This window comes from Brachypodium distachyon, chromosome 2, assembly GCF_000005505.3.
Source record: "Brachypodium distachyon strain Bd21 chromosome 2, Brachypodium_distachyon_v3.0, whole genome shotgun sequence".
NCBI lineage: Eukaryota > Viridiplantae > Streptophyta > Magnoliopsida > Poales > Poaceae > Brachypodium > Brachypodium distachyon.
Genome location: NC_016132.3, coordinates 35,309,869 through 35,325,435, shown reverse-complemented (window position 1 = coordinate 35,325,435; position 15,567 = coordinate 35,309,869). Strand labels below are relative to the sequence as shown.

Genomic DNA, 15,567 nt, shown 5'->3' with positions numbered 1-15,567 from the left:
CTTAATCAGAAGATTGCCGTCGAAACCACTACCCCGTCTCCCTGTCCCAGTCTCTCACCCTCTTCGCTCTCTCGATCTGCATCTCCGCCCACTCCCCGGCCTCCCCCGTCTCGCCGGCGTGGCCTCTGGCCCGACCCGCGACCGCCTGCGTGCCCCCCGTCGCCCCCACCCCCGGGCTCCCCCGTCCCAGTGGCGCGGCCCGCCTCCGCCCCCACCCCCGGTCTCCCCCGTCTCGGCCCCACGCCCCCGTTCCTCTCCCCGGCCTCCCCCGCTCCTCTCCCTGGCCTCCCCCGTCCCGCCGGCGTGGCCTCTGGCACGACCCGGCACCGCGCCCCCGCTCCTCTCCGTCGCCCCCACCCCCGGGCTCCTTCACGCAGGCAAGGTAGCCTTTTCCTTCACGCAGGAGATGAACTCCTTCACCTGTTCCTGCCAAACATGTCACCATTTAATTTCAGCACATAGTTGCATATGTTACCGAAGATGAATTTGTTAATTAGTTAATTGTGTTTCTTAGAACATGATTTCTTTTTTCTGTTTTTGCATGGCTCAGAACATGATTTCGCCTTCAATGTTTCATTATAACTATGGTGGGATTCAGGCTAAAACGCAAAATGTAACATCTGAGGGCGATTCAGATGGTGATAATGATATCGTCATTGTGTCAAGCTGAAACATAGCAGAATACCTGCCCAAAGCTACATAGGTCAGGCATTTTTTCAACTCAAAGCCACGTAACATTTGTTTTCTCTCTTTCATGACTGGGATGTTCTCCTCTTTGCGCCAAATGTTGAGTAAGTATTCTGCAATTGTTTAGTACAATATTTGGCATAACCTTGTCTAAACAATCCAGGATCACTTTGTCTTGATCGTATCAGAGTTCATATATATTCCATGGAAATACACGAAAGAATGAGTAACTAAACGAGCAGCTACAAGGTATGATACTTCATGCACTCCATCTATAACAATTAAGTACACTCATAAACCGAGGACTCATACAAGGAACAATTAAGGAAGCATGCATGTACTACTGTCACCCATAACTTATCTTATAATTAAGTACACTCATAAAGTGAAGAACATATCGTTTCAAATTGTCACTCCTTATGAACCTCACAGTTCCTTGTATGGGCTCTTTGTATGGCGTCCTGGTTGGGTTTTCTTGCGTGCTCTGCCCTCTACACGTTCAGCGATTGCATTTGTGGCAAATTGCTCTATCACAGCGACATGACTAGTAGGTTTAGGTGGCGTAATCTTCCTTGGGCATCCACGTTTCCGCTTTAGGCAGCCGGATGTCTTGGATTTGCTAGCATCATGCAGAGGGTTATTTTTTTTGCTGGCAGCATCTGGAGGGCTGTTCTCCTTGTTGTTGGCAGCATCTGGAGGGCTAATCTCCTGGACATCGTCGTCTGCAGCATTGGGTTGAACAAGCTTTGCAATGCTTGCTTCGTAGGCCGTCTTCTGTAGAGCAGAAAGTGGTGCGTTAGTTGTATTGTGCAAACGTGAAAGATTAAATATTGATGAACCGAATTGCCGGTTGTGTAGCACTAATCGTTATTGGATTCTTATAGGATTCTAGCCGAAGCCGGTTACGATCTGAACGCAGCAGACTTGAACATATTTCCAGCTGAAAATATGTATCTGTGACTAAATATGATAGCAGCACATATGTAAGCGTAGCAAAATTAGTAACTAGAAGAGTGGAAACAAAATTAGTGTTTTGCTCACCTGTGTGAAATCTTCGGCCATCTTTTCCCCGTCCCATGACAACATGTATTTTAGTGTGTATGCACCACAAGAATGGCTGCAATGTGAAGTTTAAGCTCAGTAATCTTTAGTAGTTCAGAAATAATTTGTAATGCTACATGTACCCGTCTGTCTGTTGTGGTATGTTGGTATATCATGCTTTATTCCATTGAGAAATGTTGATGGGCACTGGTGCTTGTACTAAGCCGCACTTGACTGCATCTTCGATGCACGTCTCAATAGACTCCATTAGGCTAGTTTCCTTGGCCTCGTCACGAAGGTGTGGTATAGAGTTGAGGACCTGAATCTCTTCCCTATCGAAATTCAATACCAGTAGAAGCCAGTGGGAATCATGTACATTCAATGGGATTTGTACCTGTGGTGAAATTTATGTTGTCTAAGGTTAGGTACGAATTCGGATATGCACAATAAAAATATAGTTTTGTAGGATCGACGAGATGAAATGCTGCATGTAGTTTCAGATTATGAAATAGGAAAACGGAACACGCATACCTTTCGGTGTCATACAAGTTTCTTTACTATGCGATCAAGCCAATTGGTATCTCATTCGCGAGTAATACCCCCACTTTGCCCTAACAACTTCCTCGTTTCTTTTGGGTATACGACTGATGTAGTATCCGTCTCTACATTGCTAATGTATGCGTATGCATGAATAACCTGCAAAAGTTGCAATCATGTAATATGCCACTAGTTGGTATAGTCATAGGAATTTGCAATGTTACGGGATTACCTCATCGAAAATGAATCCGCGGGTGACATTAGGCCTTAGTAGATGAACTTGAAGGACAGTCTCTCCAACGTCAACTACTTTATCCAGGGGGCAACTTTGGCGGATGAAAGCCGCGACCTCTATGTCTTCTTGTGTCAACATGTAGTCATTGTCGAATACAGGCATGCATGGTGGGGTGAGTTTGTTGGTGACATCTTTCTCCAGGTGCTTGTTGATTTCCATGTGATCATCACGGGGTGTTGTAGCAGCAGTCCTAGATGGTTCAAAACGAGGAGTTGGTGCAACCTTGCCATTAATAATGTTGTCTTGTTCCTATAAGAATGATTGATCATAAATTTGTTCATATTAGCAAGGAATATATGCCTACAATTCTCACCTGGACAAATGCAGCCATAGACGTTGGTTGCGTGTTGCCATGAACCATTTTCCTAAATCTCTGGACCATGAAATACATGTAATGAATATATATCCAGGATGTTACATGGGAAGATGCATTTTAAACCGATGTTAGTAGTATCAGATACCTAGAATTCTCTTTTGACCTCGATGAGTTCATCCTCCACCTTAGACAACCTTGTTTTGGTAGCATTTTGTGTCCTAATTTCTCCGACCTCCTCAGTCAAGGCGAGAATTCTGGAATCAATTTTGTACTCCATGTCCAGTAGTTGTCTGCCTATTTTTCTCTTAATTTCTAGTCTTTGCCTGGAGATAGTTTGCATTATCGCGTCCATCTGTCACATAAATATCGACATATAATGTACTAAACTAAATGTGTAAGTTGAGTGCGAGATTTTATGGTACTGAACAGAGTGTGATTTAGTTGGTCATACTTGTTGGTTGCTAATACCAAGATATCCTTGTTGTGCTTCGAAGCTGAAATCTCCATCCGCGTGTATCTTTTCATTTGCTGGCATGGTAGGTTGAGCATTGGGAATGTTCATCCGTCCATTGTCATCACAAATGTTCATCGTAACCTTGCAAAAGGTAGAATGAATCAATCATAAGAATTAAATAAGCTAAAATGAAATAGTTGTGCATATAAAAGTACCTCTCCTCGATCTGGTTCTCCACTAACATAGGCCGCCACTCTTAGTGCTGCGTTGCCTTCATCCCATCTTGCCATCAACGGAGGGGATATAGGATCATAGGAGACCGGCCCAGCATGGACATGCTCCCAGTACCAGAACTACATAAAAGTGGTAGTTAATATACTGAACTTACTCAGGGATATTTGTGGAGTTTATGTACTGATTGTGTTTTACTGTAACAATACTTACTTGTAGCAAAGGTAAATTTCCTTGAAGGCTTGTTCGGTCTAGGTATTGAAAATTCCGGATGGAATCGAACAAGTGAGCCAATGTGAAACATCCCCAGTTAAATTTGGGAATGTGTGCCACATCCTTAACCAGGGCCAAATATTTGCGGTCCACATAGTCGTTTGATGTCGGTGCTAAAATAATACCAATGGCATACGGAACGAAATGCCTGATGAAGTGATCATCAGGAGTTGTGGAGGTTTTGATCAGGGTCTCAAGGGTTGTCAGCATTAGTCTATTGTCAGTCTGGTAAGCATGAAACAAGTCCATGTTTGCTGATCCTTGTCCTTCTATATGTTTATAGATATCCTCCCCTTGAATCGGAATGTCCATTATTCGGTCATAGGAATTTCCTGTCCACACAACTGAAAGGTTTTCGTCGGGTAGATGCAGCGCTTGGCAAGTCTCACTAGCATTATTCGTCGTAAAGACGTTGGCTTCATTTGCATGAGCCCTCCAAGTCGGGTTTTTTTTTCTGATGGCCGCCTTGTGGGCAGGTGACAAACCTTGACAGGTATTTGCAAATCTAGTTGGCGAGCATACCAACTTCATTTTTGCAAATTTTACAGAAAGTTCCTGCAACACACATGAATTATTTGTAAGGCTAAAAAAAATTTGTGTGTAAAAATGCACCGAGAGGATTCAAATAATACCTCTTCTGTTTCTTCATCAGGTGGTAATCCTGTGTCCGCAACAATTTGAGTAGAAGTATCCATCTTATTTGTTTCCTGTAAAGCTATACCCCTAAACTGTATTTGTTTGCAGGGAGGAACTGTGACTGCCAGGACAAACAATTATGGGGCAAAAATTTGGTTTTGAAGCAGAGAAAACTTGACAAACAACAGTCTTTTGTTGTTTTTACTTTTTCTTGCTGATGTTTCCGAACTACAAACACATTCTGCAGTACTCACAGACCTGTGTGGAACTCAGTGAGTAAGCTGCAAGTTTTCTCTGCTTCCTTTTGTTAGTTTTTGTCCAATGATTATGGAGCTGTGTAGATTTACAGATAATGGTTTCCTCGATTGATTATGGAGCTGTGTAGATTTACAGATAATGTTTATGAATTTGCAGGAAAAGAAAGTCTTAGTGGAAACAAATGGGCCTCATATTGCACGTATATCTGTTTTTGAGGTATGCTGCTAAGTGCTAACTGCATTATTTTCTGAAAGCATTCCACACACATATGCTTCAGCATAAGCAAATTATTGGCATGAAGGCTTTGAAGATTTTTTAAATTGCAAGCCGAAACAACATTTTGATCCAGTGAGATTTTTTTGAAGCTTTGAAGATTTGGTTTTGAAACAGTACCTTTCAGTGCGGCGTGAGATGATGTCGGTCCTGAAGTGGTGACGCTAGAATGAGACGAGAGGTGCGATGAGAGGAAGACGCCGGAGCCCGGATCCGATCAGTGTGTTCACTCGAGGTGGGCGGCGCGAGTGCGGCAGTCAGGCTCCTGATGAGGTCACCCGGGGTTTTCTTGGGTTCGCCAGCCAGTTTTTGTGTAGGTTAGAAGCGAACTTGTAATCCCGAAATAAATGGAAAGGATCATGCAATCCCGTAGAGATGCGTTTTTTCAGGTGATTTCACTTGCCGTGATTCAGGAGATTTCAATTACCGTGATTTATTTCCTTAAAAAAATGACAGTTATTTCTGGAGGCAACGAGCCCACTATATCCCCACCTCTCTGTTTTGTCCTTTCGTGCTGGGCTTTAAGAGCAGGCCAGTTGGGTCATTTATTTGTCTGTGTTTTTTTTAATTCAAATCTATGTGTTGCGTACCATACGTATCTAGACGCTCTTTAAAAATAGATACATTTATTTAGACAAATTTGAGTCAAAAATTTAGAGTAAGAGGGAATACAAGCCATCCCGAACCAGACATGCACAATTGGTCATGCAAAAACAGAACTAACACTATTAGACATCCGAAACCATGACTAGCACTATTGATCATTCGGAACCATGACTAGCATTATTGGACATCCAGAACCATGACTAGCAGTACTGGTCATCCGGAACCATCACCAGCACTATTGGACATCCGGAGCCATGACCAGCACTATTGGTCATCCGAAACCATGACGAGCACTATTGCTCATCCGAAACCATGACTAGCACTATTGGTCATCCGGAACCATGACTAGCACTATTAGACATCCGAAACCATGACCACCACTATTGGTCATCCGAAACCATCACCAGCACTATTGGTCATCCGAAACCATGACGAGCACTATTGGTCATCCGAAACCATGACCAGCACTATTGGTCATCCGAAACCATCACGAGCACTATTGGTCATCCGAAACCACGACTAGCACTATTGGACATCCGAAACCACGACTAGCACTATTGGACATTCGAAACCATAACTAGCACTATTGATCATCCGGAACCATCACTAGCACCATTGGTCATCCGAAACCATGACTAGCACTATTGGACATCCGGAACCATGACTAGCACTATTGGACATCCCGAACCATGACTAGCACTATCGGACATCCGGAACCATGACTAGCACTATTGGACATTCGAAACCACAACTAGCACTATTGATGATCCGGAATCATCACAAGCACTATTGGTCATCCAGATCCATGAGTAGCACTATTGGACATCCGGAACCATGACTAGCACTATTGGTCATCCGGAACCATGACTAACACTATTGGTCATTAAATGAATTCGTTGAGTCCTGTCGCGGCTCCAGGATCGCAACATGTGCAATTCAATGCTATGACCGATAGCAGTGGTGTTATGTATTTGAGTGAACCAATAATTTTCTAAATTTTCATCGGAACTCAAAAATACACGTACTTCCTCCGTTCCATAATTCTTGTCTCAAATTTGCCCAAGAATGGATGTATCTATTCCTAAAAGGTGTCTAGATACATGTAAAATTATGGGCGTAGGAGTACATCTCTTTTTTTTTATCTATTCATAATTCTTGTCTCAAATTTTTAGCTCTCGATACACTAGTACAACGTAGGAGTACATCTCTTTTTTTAATTCGGAAAAAAAAATCCTGGGAAAAAAAGAGAATCCTGGGAATACACTAGTACAACGTAGGAAAAAAAATAGATCTACTCCAAGTCTATCACGATCAGGGGAGATTCTCACGGAGAGGATCCTGGGATTTGTTCCGCCTATTTAGCTAGGAAGCAACTACGCCCGCAGTTTTGTTTCCCCACGACCTGCACGGCTGCACGGTCCTGCGCGTTCGATCGCAACTCGACTCCCATAGAATGCAACCACCATCGTCTGCCCTCGGCCTAGTCCCGCCGCCGTTCCCGCCCCTGCTTCACCGGCCGACGCTGGCGGCCTCATCCGGTAAGCCCCTCCATCTTCTGGCATGCCAAATCCGTCCGAATCTCATGCTTGACAAACAATACAAATTCAATCAAATACCTGATCAACATGTGGACTATTGCATCTACTTGATTTCTGATTTTGATTGAAAGCATGCTGAAACAAATATTATTTTCATGTGATCTAACGTTGTAGGGACCATGGATTCAAAATCTTTGCTCGATGAGATGGACAAGAAGATGCACTTGGAGAGGGAGGAGATGGACAAGAAAGTCAGCAACGAACGTGCAGCTGTTGACAGGGTGATAAAGCATGAGCGGGACAAGATGGATCTCAAGATCAAGCAAATCGATGCAGAGACGGATAAGAAGTTGACGTTGGATCGTCAACAAATGGACATTAAGGTAAAGCAAGAACATGCAGCCTTGGATCGTGCATTGAAGCTAGAGTGTGATAAAATGGTCAAGGAGATAAAGAAGATCCGTAAGGACATGGATCAGAAGTTGCGGCAGGTGCGGGATGAGATGGACCACACTGTACAGCTTGAGCGTGCAAAGATGGACTCTAGGAATATGCAGGCACGTGTAGACATTGATCAAAAATTGCAGCACGATCGTCAAGAGATGGATTCAAAATCTTTGCTAGAGCAAGTCCGCATGGGAGCCAAGATAACTCCAAAGGTATATTTCTATTTTTAATACTTTCGTCATCTTGTCACCAGAAGTGATACCAAAACCAGTTTATAACCATTGCAGGCTACCACCGAGCAAATACAGTTGCATAGCCCTCCACCTGAAGAACCGGTCTCATATTTTCTCCCGATAAGTATGTCGAACCGATGCGATGCACATCTGAAATCATGTATGGAGATTTTTATATTATGATAAACATTAAATAATGGAATGAATAAATGTTATATGTACGAACTTCTAATGGAATTTAGTGTTACCGTGGATGGGGAAATTTCTTATAGTCCGAAAGGATACTTCGGAGGACGTACCGGTTACATGATTGTTAGGGAACCTGACGTTGTGGAGTGGTCGATGATGATGAACCATTTGCGTGTTCATGGTTATAAAGGGGAGGCCGATTTGTACTACCTTGAGCCTGGTTGCATACCACCTGACGGAATGGTCTTAATGTCAGGCCCAGAGCATGTAGAACAAATGATGCAGGCTCTGAAGGCAAAAAGAAGTGTCAGTTGTACATCATCAGGAATGGTTCACAGTCAGATGATTGTGATGATGGCATGAATGAAGAGGTTACTTATCTTGCAAATGTTGTACATTTTCTACTACCTTACTTCTATGTTGATTGTGATACTTTTTATGTTTCTGCACAGGGTCAATTCGACCATTTTAATTCGTGGGAGCCCATCGATAGATGGGACGAAGGGCACATGCACAAACATGGAGCAGCTCCACAAATGGAGCAACCAGCATCGAAATCTCATAAGAAGGCGTTGACTTATAGCAGTGGCGATGAGGACTTGGACTCATAATCATTCCGCATTGAGAGAGAACTAGATGTTTAAATGGTTTTTTTAGCACGGTCTGAGTTTTCGACACTATCCATAGTGACATTTACTACAGCTTATGTTTTGCAGCCAGTGATTGCTTGTAATTGCTGTTTTTTATGGGCTATTTTCAGCATATGTTTTGCAACCAGTTTTCTTCATCATTAGTGTGGAATAAGCATTCTTTTGTGTAAATGGTTCAGATATCTAGTATTTTTTAGGTTCCTTGCATTTTTAGGTAAAGGTAGCCCCATGGATAGGTTATTTTGAGGGGGAGAAGTTTTGACCATTCTCGAGTTTTTTTAATATGTTGTTGCAACATCTTGAGGTCAGTCCTAGCAAAAATCAAATAATGACAGCAACCGAAAAGTCAAGTGCTCTATATATAAATCATACAATTTTCCGACCTAATGAACAACACCAGATATATCTACGCAATTTTCCGACCTAATGAACAACACTTCTATATACCGACAGTGTTGTTTACATCAAAACTGGATGTGATCTTGTTTGTCTTTGGGGGCAACGCACTGCCATAGAGCTCTGTATGATTCAATCTCTCTTGCATCTATTCCGAGCAAGCGAAGATTTCGTGCATATTCCTGCCAAAAGAAAAATGCAAAGGAACATGTCAGCAACAGTGCCAGGCGCATAAAATATACTCTATAACATATTAAATCCTATAAACTGTCAACAATTTGCTTGCTATCTTCTGTATTCGCATGTGTGGGCAAATGTTTAGTGTAGAATACTGGAAGTAGAAAATTTGGCCAGAAGAAGCCGGTGAAAGTTAAAAGGTTGAGCATTGGGAGGAAAAACGGTTAGCAAACCTAAATATCAAGAAATAGCTGCATGCAGATCTTGTCAGTGTCAGATATTACGTTACCAGAGGCATCAGTACTAGCTCCTACTTGTCTTTGTGCACCTTGGCGCAGTCTTTGCAACGAAGATTCAGTTTTCCTTGCCTTCATATTGAAATGAATTCATATGAGTAACTCAATATCAGAGTCGAACTTTTATAGGCAGGCGGTTATCTTGTCTGTTGATCCACAGCGCAGCTTAGTTTTATCATCTTCTGATAAATAGTGCACACGGTCTCCTTCAAGAAACACCTAAAACAAAGGAAAATCTCAGAATAATAACATGGCACAGGATGAAAACAGCATATATACAGGAAACTGCTGGTTTTGACATCAGTATAGGCACATACAAGAACATCGTAGTCATGCAATATGGCCTATTTCCTGATACAAAGACAAGATCGATACAAAAAAAGATATTAAGCTAAACTAATATTGGTTCAACATGAAATCCATATCTGCACATACATGTTTCAATTATCCACTCCTAGAGCTTCCTGAACTGTTAAATACTCCTTGACTGCTTCTTTTCAAACATAACGGTACTTACCACGGCTTAAAAACAGGCTTTTAGAGGTAGTAGAAAAAACCAGAGTTCTCCGACTGATTTCTCATTAAGTAGCTGAAGAAGCCATATGCATCTGTGTCTCCAAACACAATGCTCAAAACTGATCAGCTATTATAACTGTCATTGGTACCAGAATAAGAATGACTGCCATTGCCTAGTTACATCGCGAACAATCAAATGTTTTAGGCTGCAGGTTTCAGTCTTGTAGATGACAAATTCTGATGTAACAAACAATGAAACAACTATGGAATTCATTCCCCCATGCCTAACTTGCAATCAGAACCATGCATAAATCCTACTTACAGTACAGCTAAAACATAAGAAAGATAATTAACACCATGCACGAAGGCGGACGAATTAATCCAGGAAGGAAGCTAAAAATTAATCCACGGATGACAGCTTCTTGTCCTATACAAAAAAATAAAAAATAAACACGATGCACTGTACTAACTAGTAATCCGCATGCATAAATCAACTTTCCAGTTATTTCGTACCTCTTCCCACTTGGAGCATTTGTGCCAATTGTGACCCTCCTATCTGCAGTTGCCGCATTTCACCGTTGATCTCTTCCGCTTCCGTGGCTTCAGTCTTTTCTTCGGTGCACCTCGGCCTTGCACATGCACAGGATCCAGAACCTTTTCCAAGTCTCCAGAATCAACTTGCGCCGTTTGTGGCAGCACCGGACCATACCTCATGCATTCCTTGTGACCACTGGATGATTTCTTGTTGTCAGCTTGTACATTCAAACCAACTTCAGACGATCATATGCTTCAACGGACTGAGATGCCAGGAAGCATGCCGCGTGACTCAAATTCCACAGCTCACGGTACCTCTTCAGGCTTACCGAATAATCATACAGGTTGTTTTTTCTTGTCTTAGGAAATGCAGCTTTTGCACTCATCGTCCACCTGGTTGGAACACAACACTTGGGAAGTCGTTCTTCTTGTAATATTCCTAAAACGTAAAGTATGTGGGAACATGGTGTGCCTAAGCATTCCAGCTTACGGCAAGAACAGGAAATCCTGTCCAAAGAACCTTCTTTCACCTCACAATCCACTTGGAACTTCTTCTCTCTTCTATCCTTCTTAGCCACAACATACGTAATCAAATTATCTGCATCTAGTATCTCAATCATGGTACAGTTACTTGCAGCATTTGTACTCCATCTGACCAACGCAAACATTGCAGGAGTGAAAACTTCTGCAGCATGTTTCTCGAGACTTGAAGCATCAACCTTTGTAAATGGTACGGACTACAAGGCCACAATGTCTAGGATCGCCTCATTTAAGCGTGGTGTCGAAAGGCAACGCTCATAATGTTCTAGCATTTTAAACAATGTCATGCTACCATCAAGATGGGTATGCAGAACAGAGTTCAGGCTCTCGCTCCTCTGATTACTACTCAATCCTAGGAAACAGTGTCCCACCAAATATGGGGCACACCACAGCTTCCTCATCTGATACATCTGATGCAACCACGACTCCTCACTTGTTACTTTAGTCCTTTCTAAGAAATCCAGCCATTTTTTCTCATGCTCTTCTATGGGAGAGCAATCATATATAAAAGATCTAAATTCTTCCTTAACCAAATCATCACCAAGATGACGTACGATGTTCTGCTGAATGTGCCATACGCACAACCTATGAATCGTGTCAGGCCAGACCACCCTTATCACTCTCTGCATTGCCAGGTCCCCGTTGGTGATCACAGATATCGGGTGCTTCTGGGCCATGGCAGTAGAAAAGGTCCGTAGCATCCACTTGTAGGACTCGCTTGTTTCATGAGAAATAATACCACATCCAAAAACAACAGTGCTGTGGTGGTGATTCAGTCCAACAAACGGCACAAAGGGCAGGTTGTACTTATTGGTCCTGTACGTGCTATCAAAAACAACAACATTGCCAAAAACCTCGTAGTCAAGCCTGGATTGACTATCGGCCCAAAACAATCCCTTGAGATGCCCCTCTCCATCGACCAAGTAGTTGAAGAAAAAATTTGGATCTCTCTCCTGGCGCGCCATCATGTGACAGATCACCGCTTGGGCATCACCGGCAGTGACTGTTTCCTGCTTATAGAGATGGCAGAAATTATAAATGTCCCTTGTGGTACATCCAACTTCATCATATCCACGGTACTGCATCACCAGGATATCCATGATTTTATGTTTGCGGAGCCTAGCTATTTCCATCTCTACATGTCCGCTTTCTGCTCATCGCTGATTCTTTTGTGAGAACGCAACAGACAAGCAAGATCTCGTGGGGCAAGAGGATAGGTGTGCTCATCGATGAAATCCCACGAACCAACGCCCTGTTTCCTTGACTCTTAAAATGACCAATTTGGGTCGACACCCAACACGAGTGAGATTGCGTGGCCTCCTCTTCCTGTCTTCTCTCTTCATGTGCTTCTCTTCATGCGAACCTTCATGACTACAGACAAATTTCCTCAGAATTATCTCCTCGTTGGCTTCATCCCACTAAACATAGCTTTTCCGCACACTAAAACCTTTTTCAAGAGCATAACTGTTATAGAACTCGAAACCATCATCCTCGCTACCAAACGTCCTCTCGACGATGTCAAGGTACTCATCAATGGACTCATCAACCATGTCTTTAATCACATACAAATCAAGATTATGTCATGAAAGCGAACCAAAACAGGAACTCTAAAACGGCATTATTGCATTGGAATTATGGAATTTCAATGGATTGAGTTCATCAAGAGCAAGAAATTAACGTAATAATCGATCTTTAAGAAGAATTCGGTCATGCGAGAAAGCTCAGCGTGCATGAAAAAAGGGTACAAAGTGCCTGATTTTTTGGATTTAATTTTACAAGAAAAAAAAAGAAAATGGAAATAAATGTTACCTCGGCGGTGGCGGCAACCAGGGCGGCGCCAGGTGACGCTCGACGAGGGCGGGGCCGCCGGATCCGGACGGGGGTGGTCGTCGGCAGCCAGGATCCGGCCGGGGGGGGGGGGGGGGGACGGGGGCAGCGACGCGGGCGGAGCGCATGGCGGCCGCCCGAGGGGAGCACGCGGCGGCGCCGGCACGGACGGAACGCGCGGTGAGGGCCGTGCGGTCGGCGGGTGGAGGGGAGGCGTCGGCGGTGGCGCGAGGGGAGCAGGTGGGAGGCGGCGCGCCGGCCCGAGGGGAGGAGGCGGTGGCGGCGCGAGGTGGACGGGGGGAGGAGGCGGCGGCGGCGCGAGGTGGACGGGGGCTTTTTCACACGTGAGTTGAGTCGAGCAGGAATAGGTCGGGGAGACGCGGAGTCAGCGCCTTAGCGGCGGGGAACGGACGCGAACTTCCAAAGGGAGGTACCCATGTTACCCATTGTGGGGCCTTTTATGGTGCCATATGAGTAGCGGGCAAGTCTAGGCTAAGCCTGATGGCGTGATTGCTGAAATGGCCTAGTCATTATTGTTTCCTTGATGTTTTAGTTTATTCATTGATACAATTGGGTTGTAAGCTCTGGGAGAGCAAATTCTTTAAATCGATTGGATGATATCTGGTTCATTCATTAGTTCCTTTATTTAATACTGATGGCTTGTTATGTTCTGAAATGTATGTCGCATTTACTTAATTATGTTGCTACTTCCTCGCTTCATGAATTAATTAGATGCTATATTTTAGAACACGTGGCGCTCGAATGGAGGAAACGTGCCTTGTGGATAGTTGTTCCACAAACACCATCTTGAGAGAAACTCGTTATTTCGAGTCCATTAAAAAGACTCCGGGGAGTATAATGACTATCGCAGGGGGCGAGTCGAAAATAGTAGGCTCTGGACGAGCCACTATCATACTCCCCATGGGAACAACTTTGCTCATTAAGGAAGCATTATTGCACCCAGAGTCGACTCGAACTCTCTTGAGTTTTAAGGACATCCGCGCAAACGGCCTCCATGTGGAGACCAATGACGATAATGGCAAAGAGTGCCTACTTATCACAAAGCGCGATGCCCACGGTAAGCATGTTGTTGAAATTTTTCCTTCATTCGACACTGGGCTTTACTACACTAAGATTGTAGCGCCGCCTGTGTACACTACCTTAAAGACTATATTTAGAAGCTCTGAACTATTTTTCTTATGGCATGATAGATTAGGCCACCCGGGTATTAGAATGATGAGAAATATAATTAACAACTCAAATGGGCATGGGATGAATGTTAAAAATTTCCCGAATCATGATGATTTCGTGTGCTCGGCATGCGCGACGGGGAAATTAATCATTCGACCATCACCATTGAAAGTGAGGGATGAAATTTCTGCGTTTTTGGAACGCATCCAAGGGGATATATGTGGTCCGATTCAGCCCCTTTCGGGGCCGTTTCGATACTTCATGGTGCTCATAGATGCTTCGTCTAAATGGTCCTGTGTTAACTTGTTGTTTACACGGAACCATGCCTTTGCCAAGTTGATGTCGCAAATCATACAAATGAGGAATAATTTCCTGGATCATCGTATAAAGTCTATTCGAATGGACAACACTGGAGAATTTTCTTCAAAAGCGTTCGATGATTATTGTATGACACTTGGCATTAAGGTTTAGTACTTTGTACCGCATGTCCATACGCAAAATGGACTAGCGGAGGCATTGATTAAGAGGATTAAATTCATTGCTAGACCACTCCTTCGGGGTTGTAATTTACCAACCACGTGTTGGGGGCATGCTGTGTTGCACGCCGCAAATCTCATCAACTATAGACCCACGGCCTACAACATCCATTCACTTGTCCAACTAGCGCACCGAAAATTTCCCACATTCGTAGGTTCGGTTTCCAGGTATATGTACCGATACCACCCCCTCAGCGATCAACAATGGGACCGCTCCGTAAGTCGGGGATATACGTTGGTTATGAGACCGTGTCAATAATCAGGTATCTGGACCCCATGACAGGAGACTATCATACGGCCCGCTTTGCTGACTGCATTTTTGACGAAGATCTCTTCCCGACTTTAGGGGGAGGAAATCAACCTCTTGATGAGAATAGTCGAGAATTGACGTGGCAAGCCATGGGGATCCACGCAAATGACCCGCGCACAAGTGAGACACATAGAGAAGTCCAAAAGATAATAGATTTGCATGCTTTAGCGAATCAACTGCCTGATCACTTTAGTGACTTGAGAAGTGTGACAAAATCACATGTGCCTGTGCGCAATGTACCGGAAAGGGTAGACATACCCAAGGATCCTGTGGGTCTACTCGCTCGAGTCCAAAGGCCTAAAAGGACGAGAAATCCGGTTCCTCAAATACCAAGTACTCGGGAGCGCCCGACGAAAAAGGACAAGGGGGATTTATTACACTCGGTTACTAAAAAGCCACGAGAGAGTGAGGGGAGCCAATTGAGACCTGGCACAAGTACGGAATCTCCAACGCAAGGAATTCCGGACTTTAACCTTCCAACAATGGAAGCACCCAGCAGAGATGTGAGCGCACACATCGGCACGGAAAAACTAAAGGACCTCGCTCCAGGAATGGGAAATCCTATGGAGACAGAGGATGC

General features: G+C 43.9%; 1 protein-coding gene and 2 long non-coding RNA genes across 4 annotated transcripts; 2 read left to right on the top strand and 1 right to left on the bottom strand.

Annotated features, from left to right (window-relative positions):
• The first annotated feature begins 554 nt into the window (after nt 1-554).
• On the top strand, nt 555-7,434 carry LOC112270963. Its single transcript, XR_002963687.1, has 3 exons — nt 555-703; nt 851-936; nt 7,320-7,434. It is a non-coding gene; the product is annotated as an uncharacterized LOC112270963 (long non-coding RNA).
• Nucleotides 4,365-5,163, top strand: LOC104582743. 2 transcript variants are annotated; one of them, XR_002963685.1, is made up of 3 exons: nt 4,365-4,742; nt 4,885-4,944; nt 5,119-5,163. It is a non-coding gene; the product is annotated as an uncharacterized LOC104582743 (long non-coding RNA). The 2 variants fall into 2 exon arrangements; XR_002963686.1 differs by having other exon boundaries at nt 4,365-4,746; nt 5,119-5,153.
• A 2,036-nt stretch (nt 7,435-9,470) lies between the features above and the next one.
• LOC100823753 (protein FAR1-RELATED SEQUENCE 5-like) lies at nt 9,471-12,256 on the bottom strand. Its single transcript, XM_010235026.1, has 4 exons — nt 11,706-12,256; nt 11,104-11,234; nt 10,913-11,022; nt 9,471-9,605 (listed from the first exon to the last, which is right to left on the bottom strand). Exons 1-4 carry the CDS (start codon nt 12,254-12,256, stop codon nt 9,471-9,473), a joined length of 927 nt encoding a protein of 308 aa, XP_010233328.1.
• Between the last annotated feature and the right edge of the window lie 3,311 nt (nt 12,257-15,567).

What these genes read in the sequence shown, in the direction of transcription:
- LOC100823753 (XM_010235026.1), bottom strand. Translation starts at nt 12,256, where the DNA reads ATGGAAATAGCTAGGCTCCGCAAACATAAAATCATGGATATCCTGGTG. An exon ending in CCTGACACGATTCATAGGTT is followed by an intron (nt 11,235 to 11,705) that starts GTGCGTATGGCA and finishes TGCGTTGGTCAG; the next exon opens with ATGGAGTACAAATGCTGCAA. An exon ending in ACAACCTGTATGATTATTCG is followed by an intron (nt 9,606 to 10,912) that starts GTAAGCCTGAAG and finishes TTCAATATGAAG; the next exon opens with GCAAGGAAAACTGAATCTTC.